This window comes from Telmatherina bonti, assembly GCF_933228915.1.
Source record: "Telmatherina bonti genome assembly, chromosome: 1".
NCBI lineage: Eukaryota > Metazoa > Chordata > Actinopteri > Atheriniformes > Telmatherinidae > Telmatherina > Telmatherina bonti.
In genome coordinates, this window is record NC_136619.1 from 5,873,422 (window position 1) to 5,890,143 (window position 16,722).

General features: G+C 40.7%; 1 protein-coding gene across 1 annotated transcript in view; it reads left to right on the forward strand.

Moving 5' to 3' along the window:
* znf536 (zinc finger protein 536) overlaps positions 1-16,722 on the forward strand; it is a 166,059-nt gene that overhangs the window by 115,059 nt on the left and 34,278 nt on the right. Inside the window, exon 6 of the mRNA XM_079243641.1 lies at positions 6,995-8,719. Coding sequence (XP_079099767.1) covers positions 6,995-8,719 — 1,725 coding nt within the window. The remainder of the gene's footprint in view (positions 1-6,994; positions 8,720-16,722) is intronic.

Below are 16,722 nucleotides of genomic sequence, written 5' to 3' on the forward strand. Positions count from 1 at the left end.
TAACTTTCAAGGCAAAACAAAGCCAGCCTGTCCTTAATTTATGAATATGTGTGAGATGGTGTGCCTAATAGTTTTAGTTTAATGTTTCAGTCAACCGTCCTCTCCTCCCCATCTCTGTACAGTCCATCCACACATCTCCCCAACCAGGATTTGGAGAATGTTGGGATAGCCCGTCTGTTGATTGTTGCTGGAAGGTTAAGTCTTCAATCAGAGTAATGAGGTGGACAGTGGAAAGTAGCCAGAGTTCTAGCTCTATGCATGGCGCGAATGCCCCACTGAGTATCCAGGTTAAAGTCACAGTCGGGCGATACAGAGGACAACTTACACCAAGGACACCCACTGGTGTTTCCACTCTAGAAAGAGAGCTGGGACCTTTGAATGCTTGGTTTTTGAAGTGGTGGAGAACTTTCATTAATTCCATTTTGTTGCATGTTATTTGATTACTTGGTAAATATAAACCTGAAATACAGGAAGTAATGTTGTGATTATAAAACATGGTTGGGCTACGGTGAAGGTTTGGAAACACCAATCTGTGATGTTATTAAACATTAACACAGTGAATTTGCCACAGATCAGTTGTCGTCTATGGATGTGATAGAAGTAGAAGATATTAGTAGAAGATATTTCATCAGCCCCAGGGGAAAATTATTAAATATGATATTTTAAATATTTCGGATTTATTTTAATTTTAACAGTAGATGCTACCCAAAATATAAATAGATTAAACTATTTATGTTCAGTTCAGGTTTATTTGTACACTGCCACGTTACAACTTCATATTATTTTACGGTTGCACTACTTCACGATAGGAAAACCAACTCATTGCATCAAATCTTGACTTTGATCCAATCTCCCATCCTGACCATGCAAGAGGGGATAGTGGAAAGGAAAAACCCAGCTCAGAGACCACAGAGATCTATATGTTGATGCATGGATGGATGGATAGAAGGATGGATGGATGGATGGATGGATGGGTGGATGGATGGATGGATGGATGGATGGATGAATGGATGAATGGATGGATGGAAGGAAGGATGGATGGATGGAAGGATGGATGGATGGATGGATGGATGGAAGGATGGGTGGATGGATGGATGGATGGATGGATGGGTGGATGGATGGATGGATGGATGGATGGATGGATGGATGGATGGATGGATGGGTGGATGGATGAATGGATGGATGGAAGGAAGGATGGATGGATGGAAGGATGGATGGATGGGTGGATGGGTGGATGGATGGATGGATGGATGGATGGATGGATGGGTGGATGGATGAATGGATGGATGGAAGGAAGGATGGATGGATGGAAGGATGGATGGATGGATGGATGGAAGGATGGGTGGATGGATGGATGGATGGATGGATGGGTGGATGGATGGATGGGTGGATGGGTGGATGGGTGAATGGATGGATGGGTGGATGGATGGAAGGATGGATGGATGGATGGATGGAAGGATGGATGGGTGGATGGATGGATGGATGGGTGGATGGATGGGTGGATGGATGGATGGATGGGTGGATGGATGGATGGAAGGATGGATGGATGGATGGGTGGATGGATGGTCTTCCAAAAGATTTAGAGCTGTCTTGTTAGTAGAGGGTTTTTTTACACATCAATAGAACAGTTTAACAAGAAATAAAATAAATAAAATATAAATAAAAAAAAGACATGAAAGACAAACTATTAAATCCGTAAATAAAAGCAACAGGACAGTTTTCATCTCCGCTGGGCTATACCTCAGATCCAAGTCCCTGTCTATACCCAGGTCTCGTGCAGCAGATGGGAGACGTACTGCATGGAACAAACTAGCTGCAATCACTCTTATGTGCTTCTGGCTTCTATGCTTGATTGATGAAGACAAATTTATGGGTAAAATGTAGGGCTAATTCTTGATCAGCAGCAAAGTTAAAAGTTTTTCTTTCACTGAAAATGGAATTAGGCCTACCTTACATCTGAGAAGAATAGTTAAAAACAAATATTTTTCTTATCATGTGAACTTTCCTGAATAAAAACCTCTTACAGGTTTAAAAATGACAACCGGATCAGAGATAAGCTGACTCAGAATGCTACACAACCTGGAGACAGTTTGGAAAGGCACTGAATATCTGCTGGTTAAAGAGCTGAGTTATATCTGCTTTGAGTGGTAAAAATACCCATGAGAGCCACATTTCATCACAGAGGAAGTGAAGACCTCAACCCTCGTCTAGTGTTAACTCTTGAAAAACACACTAGAAGGCTGATCTAATTTCACTGAGTGTATATTTTACATTCATTCTTTCATATTTAAACATACAATAAACTAAAAGGCCCCATCTGGAGCCACCCTCTCAAAAAAAAAGGAAGTTTAGTGAGGATGTTGTCTTTTGGACTGGAATGTATCCTTGGAAATGGACCTATCTAAGCACAGCTTTAACATTGCGCCTTCCACATATGAGGGGAAGAAAAGCTTGATGTATCCCCAACATGTTGCCTTTAAATCATTCCTATAAGCTAATAATACCAACTCCACTGTGACATCCTGATTACATCCACAAGATGACTTCTGCAGCAGCTGAAGATCATCTCTGTGCTCTGGTGACAATGCAGTGAAATTCACAGATGACAGGCAAACTCTTCTTCATCTAATGTGAAGTGACTGGCACAATGGAGTTGCTTACTGAGCCAGTCGAAGCAACAATGTGCAATGCAACGCAGAGATTAATGAGTGCCTAACACCAGCTTGAAAGGAATGAAGTGAATTTAAATTTCTCCAAAAGTTAAAGAGCTAATGTTACAGTATTAATTTCCTCTTGAACAGCGAGTGGGAAAATATCCATTAGCAAAATTAACCACAGTTTTCTAGGTAGCTAACATTGTGCGACTGTGGCACTACAGTGTGGGGCCAGAGCTAATGAACACACTGCAGAGGGTGATATTTCATTATACAAATTAATGCTCACATTTTAATGGGAAAGTCACATAATGAATCTAGGCTTCAGTGACAGCAATTAGAGGCCCAGATTGTCCCCTTCTGGACAAGGCACTATTTAGCAGTAAGCAGCTGTGTGTAAAAAATAAAAAGGTCCTCACTCTTGACAATAGCCACGCATAACTTCAGGCAGAAGCACATAACCAATAAGAGTCCCGGCTCACCTTTATATGAGGCGAGAGGCAGAGGAAGAAAGGGAGACGGAGAAAGAGAAGCGGCATGGCTTGCCCATGTCACTTAACCTTAACCTAACCTTGTAATCAGGATGAATCAAGAGGGACCTGTGATCTCCCTCTATTGCTCTCACCCCTCCGGGCCCCCCTCCTTCTCCTACTTTCCCTTCTTTCTCACATAATCTCCCTCCTGAAACATCTTTTAGTGCATTTCCATTTTTTTTCTCCATTTCCTTCCTCTGCCATACAATGACTTTAATACAGTAACAGTGCCAGATTTAATATTGCCCTGTAGAGCACACTTAATATCCAAAGTTCCCTTGTGAATATCCAATGCATTTATGGTGTGATTTCCCCTCTCTGGTAATTGAACAGTAAGTCCTGACAATATCAGCATTGCCAGTTCACCACTAACTACTTACCTACAGGATAAAGAGGGGACGATATTAAAGTTGTATTGTCAACAGTTCCCATTAAAGGACTCATCTGAACTGATTCCCTGAAAAAAATTCCATGTTTTGTCTCAGCACTGTTCAGCTTTTCCAAACATTATTTAAAACCGCAGTGTTGCACAAAACAAATTTGTTTATACACATTTTTCATTTTCTTTTTCTTTTTTTTTTTTTCTTTTTTTTTCTTTTACAAAGAAAATACTCCTGTTGAGTGACTAAAATATAGCAGCTGACTTTTTCATTTCTGTGTCTTATTTTTGGTTTGGCAAATTTATCCAACTTTTCTTAGAAGTTATTTTCCATCGGCCCCACACCCACCCACCCACCCACACACACCTTTCTGGCCAAAACGGAAATTTATATTCCAGTATGTCATATCTGTTTAGTCATTTTAATTGCCCCTCAGCACAGGTTTGGGATGTTTATCTTTACTGGCTTTTATGTTGCAAAGCCAGATGAAATCCCTGCATGTGTGAAGCGGAAACACCACAGTGGAGCTGGACACTACTGCAATAAGAGAAAAGATGATTTACAGCCACAGTTAAATGTGTACGTGCTCTACTTGCCTAAAGTCAAAGCTAAGTAAGAACAAAGCCTAAAGTTGTTTTGTTTCTTATCCGGGCAGAATTCATCTTTGAGGGATTAAAAATGTTTGAAGCAGGCCAAGAAACGGGAGACAAACAACAGCAAAAAGTTCACCATTCTATTTTTAACTACCATATAGCAATTTCCTAGGTTTTTGCTGCAGAAATGATCTGTCATGTGGCTGGGAGGTTGTGCTGTTTGCACTGATATCAATTAAAAGTGGATTAACGGGTACATAATGACCTTTAGCAGTAAATTGTGTGTAATGTTGCAAGGCAGGATACAGTATATTCCCCAGATGTCACACCAGGCCCCTGACGTATGATGGAGCAGATGTCTTAGCCAGTCCAAATGGCTCTCTAAGACACAAACACACACACACACACATATACACACAGGCTCAGGCTGACACGCATGCATAAACATGTGTTCGCACAGATTCCAAATGGTGCACATGCACACGTATATAAACACAAGGAGATGCAGAAGTGCACAAGTCGTCTGTTTCACTTGCTCCAGATATTTGAATGCAGAATTTAATGGAAATGTGGCGTAGAGTGATCACTCTGAGAGGGCATTTATATTTATTTTCAGTTTGCCATACTCTGTAAACATCAAAGGGCAGAGACAGACGGATAATTTCTATGCTTTTCATTCTCATTTTAGATATGTAGATGGTACATTAATCTTTATTTTCCCTCATGAACATTAACAACCTCTTATAAGGAAAGAGAAGAAAGAGGATGAAAAAAATCTTATCAGTCTAATTTCTGTCTAATTTGGCTCCTAGAATATCATTTTGTCCAGTTAGAGGAATTGAGAATGATCATTTGCATCAGGGACGTTTCCTTATTAAATCAGCACTGAGCCTCTGTTCGGCAGCTCACAGGAGAAGCACTTATTGGGTTAAAAGCTCATCTTGTATGGTTTATTTTAAATATACTCTATGCTTCACAGGCACTTGTGTGTAAGAGCAAAGATATCAAGTCGGAACCTTTCTTTCTTCAGCCAGGGTAATCTGTATCGCTGAATGCGCTCTGTTAGTATCGCTCTTATTCTTTTTCTCAACACTTCTCAGCATTTCTACCTTCAATTTTCTTTTGTATGGCCTCCTATTCTTTTCTCTTCCGTATCAATATTCTATTGAGTTGGTGTTTGTGGTCCTTTATTTGAGAACTCTGCAGTAGGTCTGCAGATCGCAGAGTCTTTTTCTGGAATGGTGCCCTCTAAATAATGATAAATTACTTGAGCAGTATGCCATTTGCTAATTATATCCATGATTTACTACACAGCCCGACTTAAATCATTCAAACCAGCCTTGCGTAACAATGCCTTTTTTTCTTCTATAAAATGGTTTCCATGTGCATAATCTAAACATTTTATTGGCGTATACTGTATATATATAGAATATGCATGCAGACACTATAACTATGCAATCCTCTTTTATTTCTTTTTCCACCAATCTTTGCTGTCTTTACACGCAGTCATTGTTATGCCTCTAACAGAATTTCCACTCCAGGAACTTTTTATATGTATATATTTAAAAGAAAAGGAAAAAAAAAAAAAAACAAGCTTAGCATTTTTCCCTCTCTGTTCATTGTTTAATGAATCCAAATCTGGCTCAGACTCCAAGCCTATTATAATTGCTAGCAGGATGTGTTCTATTTCAACATAAGTATCATTCCAATGGAAGATCCACTTCTGCCAGAATAATGCTGGTGTTATACCATCATCAAGAATATTCATGAATATGGATGTGAAAAATAAATAAACATATGTAGATGTTATACAACAGATTCACCCATCTTTTACTGTAATATAAATTACTTTGATCTGTATATCCTGTAGTGAATCATACTGTTCATCACAGGGCTTTCACTGCAAGAAGCATGGCTTCCATATGTGTTGCATGCACATTTCTTCTTTTGTCTGTAATTTTCTTTATCCATTAATTTATTCTTTTTGCATTGTAGTGAAATATTTATTTTTTGCACTGGATTCACTGCAGTGTGGCAGCGGTCTGGTTATTTTATGTTGTGGCTGATTTATACTTCTGAAGATAAACTGCGAACAGGGAATGTCCGAGAAATTGCACTCTCATTGCCAAGGCACAGGCCTGACAGCCAGCAAAGCCAGAGCACAAGCATGATGACCCCACACCAACCACACACACACACACACACACACACACACACACACATATTCTCTCATGGATGTGTAAAAAAAACCTGTACGCAGACTCAGCCGCATCCTCAGCCCAGCACATAGCATCTAGACAGTTTTGTTGTCAGCTGAAAATATTATCTGTTGTAGTGGACTGAAAGCACCATATGGTGAGATGTTTTATGGTGTTGATATGAATGATGGCTCACTTGGCGGGGCTGGATCGACCCATATTTAGATGCCTACTCCACACCCCTACCCCGATGCTATACACACATCCTTGCACTAGTCAAGTTGAGCGGAGTTGGTTACTGGTTGAATGCATGTTGTTATCTTATTTTTTCCCTTTTTTTTACAATGTGGCTCTGTATTTTCTTTTTTTCAATGTAATTTATTTCCCATAACCTTTTATCTTTTTGACAGATATGAAAATTTCCTTTCTCTTCAGTAGTAGTAAAGGATTTTTTTTTGTTCTTTTGACCTAATTTCCTTTGTTTCAGGGGGTTACATGACCCTAGGGTCCATGTTCCCTGCTCCAATAAATAGTTTCTGATATCCAGTTAATGTAATAAGCAGGGTAATTATTCACTGTTTTTCTTGTCTCCTTCTTTCGTTTTTTTTTTTTTGTGTCTTTGCATTCGCTTCTTAGGAGAGAAGCCCTACCGATGCCCTCATTGTGACTATGCCGGCACCCAGTCTGCCAGTCTGAAGTACCACCTGGAGCGCCACCATCGTGAACGTCAGAATGGCTCCACCACTTCTGGCCCAACTTCTGGCCACAGCACTTCTTCTGATCATAAAGACGATCATGGAAAGGCAGGCAGTGGCATCTTTGCACGACCAGATGTTCTCCGTAACGTTTTCAAGAGTATGCCTCCCAACCTAGACTTCAGAGCAGGTCCATTGCTGCCACATCAGTGGGCGTCAGCTGGCATGTCGTCATATGACCGAGATCGTACTGACCGCCGTTTTGACTCTGCCCCTTCAGTGGAGAATTTGAAGACTACTGATGGTCCATCCTCTGTGGCCTCAACAATAACAGATAGTGCCGCCAGTTTCTCTGACATAAGCAGGGCTTACCAAAGCATGATGGGAAATGGAGTCCACTTTCAAGGTTCTCTCCAAGCTTTCATGGATAGCTTCGTCCTCAGCTCCATGAAGAAGGACCTTAAAGATAAACACAGTCCAATACAGCTCCAGGCTCAGCGCTACCATGATAATGGTGAACCGAAAGCCAAGCGACTCACAAGTGACCAGGACAGAGAGGAAAAGGCTGAAGCTAAACAGAATTCAGAGCCTGGGAAACCTGGATCCCAGTATGAACCACTTGATCTGTCGGTTTCAGTCCGGCCTGAGTCTGCATCCGGATCTCTTCCTGGGTCTTCAGTCACCATCCATGATAATGTGGCCTGGCATGGCTGCCTCTTCTGCTCCTTCTCTACTTCCTCAGTAGAGCTTATGGCTCTGCACCTCCAGGCCAACCATCTGGGTAAAGCCCAAGTCCAACAGTCTGATGCAGGCAAAGAAATTCGTCAAGAGGGTTCCCCAGCCACCTCTATCCTTCACTCTTCCAATACCAGAACCTCTGGTTTGGCTCTGGAGAGAGATGGAGATCACATGGACCAGCCTTACAACCCCTTCCAGAGTGATTTCTACCGGAGATTTGGTGGCTTATATGATGAATCTCCAAGAACCAATCAGGGCATTCAGGGGCACATAGGCCAAGCAGAACAGGGTCTGGAACTTCCTACCCAGGCTTTTGGAGCAACTTCTGCGGCTGGAGATGAACCATTTGGTGAGAGGGGCTCCTGTGGAGATGCTGAAGATGTTGGAACAGATGAAGAAGCTGCAAAGCTTGGGGAGCGCAGTCCCAGTGAGACCCCCCCAACCACCCCCAAGCGACAGCAGCTGCAGAATCACTCTGATGGAGAAGAAGATGACAGGGGAGTGGCTGAAGAAGAGGAAAGAGATGAAGATGTAGAAATGGACATGGAGAGAGATGAGGAGGGAAGTTCTGCTTCTGACCATAATCAGATCCACCTCAAGCAGCTGCAAGAGGACTCCTCTCTTCCTCCAAGGAGCGGAGCTGGTTTGGCAGCATCCTCCTCTGCAATGACTCAGATCTGTCTGGTTCCCCAAACCCAGAATCAAACTTTGCCATTGGAGAAGCAGTGGCATCAGGGCTTGGACCTCCTGTCTCCAGGAGGTCCTGCAGGACTGTTGAAAGCTGAGCAGCAAACCCACCTAGAGCAGCAAATCAACATGCTGTCTGTCCTCAGAGCCTACGGCAACGACAACTTGCCCGCATTCAACGGCCTGGGAGGTGGAAGTGGCGGGTCAGCCTCCGGAGGCATAAAGAGGTCTGATGCACCTGGTGAGTGTGTTGAACACCTTCTGGCACCATTCAAATTCGGCCGACTGTTTATCCAACAACACCAGAGAAAACTGCACACAGATATAAATAACAAATTGAACCAAAGATTCAATTTTCCCACCGCTGCATACACATCTACACCTAAACACACAAGAAAAACATCAACTTTTTTCTTCTTTTGCTTGACACCCACAGAGGAATCTCAGACACTCACTAAATGTCTCAAGATTGGCTCTGAAGTGATTTCAGCCTTATTTCAAGCAAGTTTAGAAGCTATCAGCCTGGCGACTAGCAACAGATTAATCTTTATTACGAGTTTATATTACTGCGAGTGCAGTGCCTCCCTCCTGCTCCACAGCATGAGGGGAATAACCCTGGATGAGTCAGAGCAGGACCTCAGTTCCCTGTGCCATCTCCTCCACATGTCTCTTAACTATCTTAGCTCTCATAAAGCCGACTCCCAAAAGCCCATTACTTTATAAGACTGGTCGATCTATGACCCTGTGAAAAATGAACTGTCAACTTTCATGATTCTGCTAAGGTTATAGCTGCTCCTTGAGACTGAAGAAGGAAGTCTTTTTTCCCCCTCTCTTCTTTTCTCTTTTTTTTTTCTTTTTTACAATGCTCTCTTGCTGTTTAGCAGTGGTTGCTAGTTGCTAAGTGTTTTTGTGGAAGGAAAGTAAAATTCAGGGTCAGTGCTGAGCTTTTGAATTATAGACTTTTACACACTGTAGTAAGAAATAATGCTGAATTGATAGCGGTAGTGGCACCTGAGAGCCATTATTTAGAGTAAAAGATGAATCAGTTTGACCATATCATGGATATTTTCTTTGTTTAGACAACTAAAAAAGATGTTTGTAATAGAACTTAAATATAATTCTCTTCTTTACAGCCCCACATTAATATTTAATAAGAGCGCATACGCCTTTGTCAAAGATGCCCTACATATTCACAGACTGTTTAATCCCAAAGTCTTTCCCATAAAGGCAAGATCTGTGGGTAGTCCCTTTGCTACCAGGAATGCTTGACCTTTATAGATAAGGGTTTCTTTATTGAACAAAAGCCTGTTTTATTATTATTTTTTTTTTACATGTCTGAGTGAGGCATTCATTGCAAGTACAACACAAGTCATTTTGTGTCCAACCTCTTGGCAAAGACAGCGCTGAGAAATATCAAAGATTATAAGATACTTGAGTAAAATAAAAACATGGTAATTGTTCGTCAAATGTGACATTAGACACACAGATATTCTCCATTCCTCTCCAACATCATAGCTATCTTGTCTAATTTTCTAATTACACTGTAGGTAGTATAATGTCATATTCTGCCACTGAATTGAAGATTCTCAACAAACAAAATGTGTAATGCACATACACACACACACACACACACACACACACATACACACACACACACACACACACACACATACACACACACACACACACACACACACACATATATATATATATATATATATATATATGTTTGTGTATATATATATATGTATATATATATATATATATATATATATATATATATACATATATATATATATATATATATATATATATATATATATATATATATATATATATATATATATATATGTTTGTGTATATATATATATGTATATATATGTTTGTGTATATATATATATATGTATATATATATATATATATATATATATATATATATATATATATATATATATATATATATATATGTACATATATATATATATATATATATATATATATATATATATATATATATATATATATATATATATATATATATGTATATATATATATATATATATATATATATATATATATATATATATATATATATATATATATATATATGTATATATATATATATATATATATATATATATATATATATATATATATATATATATATACGCACACAGCTGGTGTTATCTGGATCCATCTGTTCTTTCTGAATCAATTCTTATTTGAAACATTTTTGCTTAACTGCTCAAGTACATTTTTGCTGGTCTTCGTGGTACTACCAACAGTTTTGCACCACTGCTGTGGCTTTTCCTGCAGAGATGAGAAATAATAGGCACACTTGTTTCTGTAAAATGCATCATTACAGTCCTTCTTTATGTGTCCACTTGTAAACCCCTTGTGTGGTGGGGGTCATCTGCAGCGTTAACAGTATGAGGCGTGCATTCCACTGTTATGTGATGGGTGGAGAAGGTGGGGGTGGCACAGACGTCTGTAAAACTCAATTGAGACCTGGCAAAATGTGATTATCTGGAGTGGGTTTGCATTAGGTTTGTATGCAAATACAGCATAAATCATTAATATCGAAATTCTCCCCTGAATCTGCGGGAACTATTGCAGGGCACGAGCCGCACGTCTTGAATGACCGTCTCTTCATTAATATGCCCAGAGGAAGAGAAAAAGGGTAGAATACACATGAATCTACTTGCCCTCTGACATATAACAGATAAACACATATACGGATTTACCCACAGACATTGACATGTCTGTAGCATGAAGCCACACCTCGCTGAACGGGCCCAGGAATCGGATTTATCAATAAATGCCATTAACAACAGCAGTGGCCCCGAGGTCTCTGTAATCAGACAAGGTATCTGGTTACTGAGGTACAGTACACTGTAAAGATTGATATGAACCCGCACCATTTGCCGTACTGTAGATGTGCTTAACACAATCAATACTTGGCTGCTGTGCAGACCTATCTATAGCCATGCATTATCAAACATGAAGTATTACATTATTCAAACAGTGCTGTACATGCCATGGCTGCTTGCGAACATTGCTCCTCACGTCGTATTACTTACATTACCTCCACCCCCTTGTTCATTTAATATATTAAATGTGGAGAAGGATGAGAATGTTGAGAATGACAGGCTGGAGAGGACGTGTGGAGGATTTTTTGAGAAGAAAATGGCAGAGCTCATAGTTGAGCACCTCTTACAGTCTGAGAAGTAGGCAAGGGGAAGAATAGAGCGAAATGTTTTCTCAGTAATTCTCAGTAAATTTTCAGTGAGACCCATCACTCCCAGTCTATAAGTACTCTCACTGTGTGCTTCATGCTCCTCTTCCTAAGTGTTTAGTTTGTTTGTGTTGCTGATAAAAAGAGTCATCTCCTTTACACACTTTAAATGACACCTTAAAAGAGTCTGATATAAAAATCAGTAGCAGTGGAGACTGAAATGAACAGGTTTTGGTGGGGTAGTGGTTTGCCTCGTCAGGCTCCTGGTTTTAGTGTCAGCTGAGGCCTTCCTCTGTGGAGTTTACTCTCCGTGGGAACAAAGTCCATTTGTCGTCGCCTGCTAATCATGTCGGCATTCAGAAACCTTCCCCATGATATCGATTTAAAAAACCTGACATATTCTTACTTGTTTTAGATGTTTTTCTCTCAATCAGGAAGCCAAATTTCCAAGCTCCCAGTTGCCATTGAATGCAGCTTAATGTATGTGCATGAATGTGTCTGCATGGCTGTTTGTGTGTAAGTGTGTGTAACAGGTTTTATAAAGCACTGATGGTAATTAAAGGCATATGGTGGGATAGCGGACTCACTGTGAAGCGCAGATGTAGTGGATCATTGTTGGCATTACTGAAGTCATTTTCATTTTCTCCCTTTCAAGTGGAAGAAACATAGAGATGAAAAAAAATGTACACACACGACTGTACACACATGCTGGTGTCAGTGTAAAGCCAACACTGTAGCTAAGACTGGCAGTGATACGTTTATATTTCTTTTTATCTGCACTGACTGACCTAGAGGTTGTGTGTGTGTGTGTGTGTGTGTGTGTGTTGGGGTGGGGGGGTATCCACATCATCCAACTACTTCCATCCATCCAGAACTCGACAATTACAGTTAGAAACTGCGTTGCGTTGATCAGCTGATTGTAGTCAAAGTTAGCAAAGCAGGTCATTGATCAGAAAAGGCCTGCAGCCTCCTTATAGAGGAGGAAGACGTGAGGAGGAGGGGTGGAAAAGGCAGAAGGGTGGCCATCCTTTAGCCTAAAGCAGGGCTGGAGAAACCTGGTCCATGGTCCTGCAGGTTTCAGATGCAGCTCTTAGATGTTCCCCTGCTCCAACACACCAGATTAAAATGTAAAGCAGCTTTTTGGGTTTGCACAGTAACTCATTCATTTAAATCAGGTGTGTTGGAGCATGGAAATATCTAAAACTTGTAGGACTCTGCCCCTCATGGACCAGGGTTCCCCACCACCAACGAACACAACAGTGACAACAGTTCCTTCAACAACCTTGTGGGATTTCCCAAAAGAATGACTGAATTCCAACTGTGTGCAACATTTCTTTCACTGTTTTCAACTCATTTTCCTCATTTTCCACTTGGAGATGGAGCTTACATGATGACATGTACGCTGTTTCTCATCACTTGTTGACATTCATCTGACATGTGTTCACTATAAAACAATATGCTGTTAAACTTGCTGCTTATAAGCAGGCACACAGGTGGATTCTGGGAAAAGCTGCTTCCTCTCATGGTACTTCAGTCTCACCTGCAAATTATTCAGGATAAGTTTTAATGTAAAATAGTTAGGATATGAGTTTATGAACAATAAAAGGTGTAGGCATCAGAGAAAAGAGAATACTTGTTGACGTCTGCATGTTAAAAAGAAACATTATAAGTTATCTTATTATTTTTCACTCTAAACTGTGACACAACTATGTGTAGAAATGTAAATATTACAGTTTCTAATGATGTGTGTAGCGAAGCCAGATCTGGAATCTGTTAACCAAATGCTGAGACCAAAGCATTTCCACCAGCACTTTTCCTTCATTTTCTTTTTTTTCTTCCTTTTTTTTTTACTTTCAATGTCAATTTAAATTGAATTATGCACAACTGAGGGCTTGACTGGTTTGAGTGACAGCTGAGTGCTGTGGGCATGAATGGCATCTTCGGGATCTTAGATCAAGCCTGTGCACACAATTAACACTGTGATGTTCTGAAAAGCTGTAAATAAAACCATTTCTTCTCCCTGAGAAACATTCATGCTAAAACCATCAAATAAAGTGCACAGAAAATGTCTTAGAAAACGTGACTTCGCAGTTCAGTGTAAGTGTTTGCTAAAGTTTCCAATGAAAATTGTGTCCAACAATGGAAAATTCTGATCTTTACAATCAGAATTTTTGATGAAAATACAAAAACAAAAAGCAAATAATCAGAAAAGTGTTGCAGCCTCAATCAGCGATGACAAAGCTCATATTTAAGTGGTCCTGCTTTCATCTTCAGCCAGAATTTGACCAATATCTGAGCGTCTGCATGGGAACTAGTGATCTTTCTCTGTTTAGACCAAAGCATGTCCAAGAGCGACTGCTTCCCTTTTCTTATAGATCCCTGCATTTCCCTTTCCCACACTCCAGGATCCCTCCTTTTTAAAAAAAATCTTTCACTGTCTTTCTTTCCTCTTTTGCTCGAGGGCACAGGCTCCTCCAGTGATTAAGCCATCTGGAGGCCTGTCTGTCTGTCTTTTACTGAGAAGAAGAAGAAGACGACTGTTGGTGAAACACTTCCCCAGGCTCTCATTGTGTGCCTCCACCATGCCGGGATGACAGCTTTGACGGCTGGTGAAGGCGAGGTGCTATTTCCCACGTGCAACAATATTACCAGTTTAACTTGTGCAGAGGTGCATTATCACCTTGTCACCCAAAAGTGCAAATAGTGTAGTTTTCAAAGAGCAATCAAGTGTAATAGCTGCTGTCAAGCCGTAAAGATGGTACCTGTTGCTCACACTCCGTCTCCTTTTCTTTCCTCCTCCACAGATGTGATAGCTCTAAAAATATTTCCCTCTCACTAATTCCACGTATATCACTGGCCTGCTGAAAGCTCCTTTCAGAAAGGGCTTCATACTCTTCAAATATGCCATCTTCCATAATACCACCAATAATATTGGCCACATTGCATTTCCTGGAAGAACAGGACAGTGAATGAAAGGCAGGATCAAGTTGCACTTGATAAGGAAATGGAGACGAATAGTGGATGATTGCAAAGTTACATGACAATTATTCTATTCATTATTTTAGAAACGGGATGGAGAAGCAGGAGCGAGGACAGCGTGGGAGCTGGGAGGTTGCAGCGGGATGGAGAGTAGACGTATACATAAAAATGTGTGCATTTGCATGAAATTCAGGTGCTTTAATGTCGACATGCAAGTCTCTGTAGCGTTTCCCTCATGCGCTCACAGCGATGCTAGTCTGTATGGCGTTCGATATGGCAAAACACGAGACAATGGTTGATAAATTGGCCTTCTAACCCGATATATTTGACATGATCTCTGCTTCCAATCTCGTTAGTTTGCTGTTTGTTTCTTTTCTTCCCTGACTCCTGTAGACTTTGTTCGGTTTGAGTTGCTCCTCTTAAGAATGCAACGTTCCCTTCCCTAGGCGCCCTGGAGATGTGAAGAGGATGCCTCAGAGGAGTTGTACTCATAAAGCTCCTCATCCTCCGAGGAAGAAACAGAGAGAGACAGCACAGAGAGGGAGAGCGAGAACAGTACCGCCAGGCAAAGGCACACAGGCATAATAACTACACTTACACAGCTAGTCGACACATAATGAGACAATGCTGCAGCAACTTGAAGGAAAAACACAGATATATAAAAAAACAACAGAGAGCAAGGCAGAGGGAGAGGAAAACAGGGGGTTGTGAGGGTAAAACAAAACTTAAAAAAAGAAGAAACTATGTCAACTTTTATTTCCTCTGTTATTCCACATCAATGGAAGCACGCAGTGATACTAATAAAAACAAAAAATATACACAGGTATAGACACATAGGCAGCAAGTTGCTGTGTTTGAGAAGCTCTGTGGCAATTAAGGACAAATAACTTGTATTATTTCCCGTAGCGAAGAATGATCCCAACCACTCGCTAAAAACATGTTTGATTTAAACATCAAAAAGCTGCAAGAAACAAATAAATAAGACTCAAATAAACAAAGTTGTGCGAGAGACAGAGCACAAACCGCAGGGGGAATAAGAATAAGAATAGCGAGCATCCAGACAAATAAGCCTGCAACATTATAACATTAGCAGTTAGAAAATACACTTAATTCCTCAGCAGAGATGGATATAAACTGCATTGTTGCGTTGCAAATCCCAGCGACAGGATTTAAACTGCGGCATTGTTTTATTAGGGAAATATGGGGGTGGAGGAACACTGCTTATTCTAATTACAGTGATTTAATCAGGATTAGAGAGGTTACCTGGATGAGGCTAGGGGGCATCCATGGCAAGGGCACATGCTTTTTGACAGCCTGGCTACATGTGGTGGGATGTTTCCCTGAGCTGGTCCTTATCGAAACTCATCGGCGACAATGACTTCAGCCTCTAAAACAATGACTTTCTTTGCTCTTGAATGTGTAAACACTGGCCTATTTGTTCTGCCTCTCTGTCCCTCTTCGCTCCGTCTTTATTTCTTTCCTCCCCCCTGCCTATTTAAACAGCAGGCAGAGGGAATCCATTTTAATCTGATTAATAACTTAGTTGATCACATATAACCCAATTTTCAGTCAGTGCCGTCCTTGTCTGTCCAGCCACACCCGCGCTGACCTTTGCAGTTGCCTCGGCAACATAAATGCACAATAAGCCCCATTGTTTCGTCAAAAAAGCTGAAGATGTTTTACATCATAACAAAAATTTAATGTTCCCGTCGGTTAAATGGGAAGCTTTCTACAAAAGGCCAGGCCTGCAATCAAGTGAATGTGTGTTTGTGTGTGGTGTCGGGGTAGGGGGGCTTATTACGAGTGGGATTCAAGTTTCCTGGTTTGCAGAGATGGGAACAACTTTTCTCATGCATTCACAGTAATATGAATCGTCCTTTTAAAACAGATATGGTTACATATTAGTTTTGAAAGGTACAGTAACGGGCTCAGCGTTAAGCTGCCCTCCAACACTGGGGCTCTTTGTTCCCGGCCAAGTTAATAACTGGCCCCTGATCCTCATCTCTTACTGGCTACGGAAGAACACACTC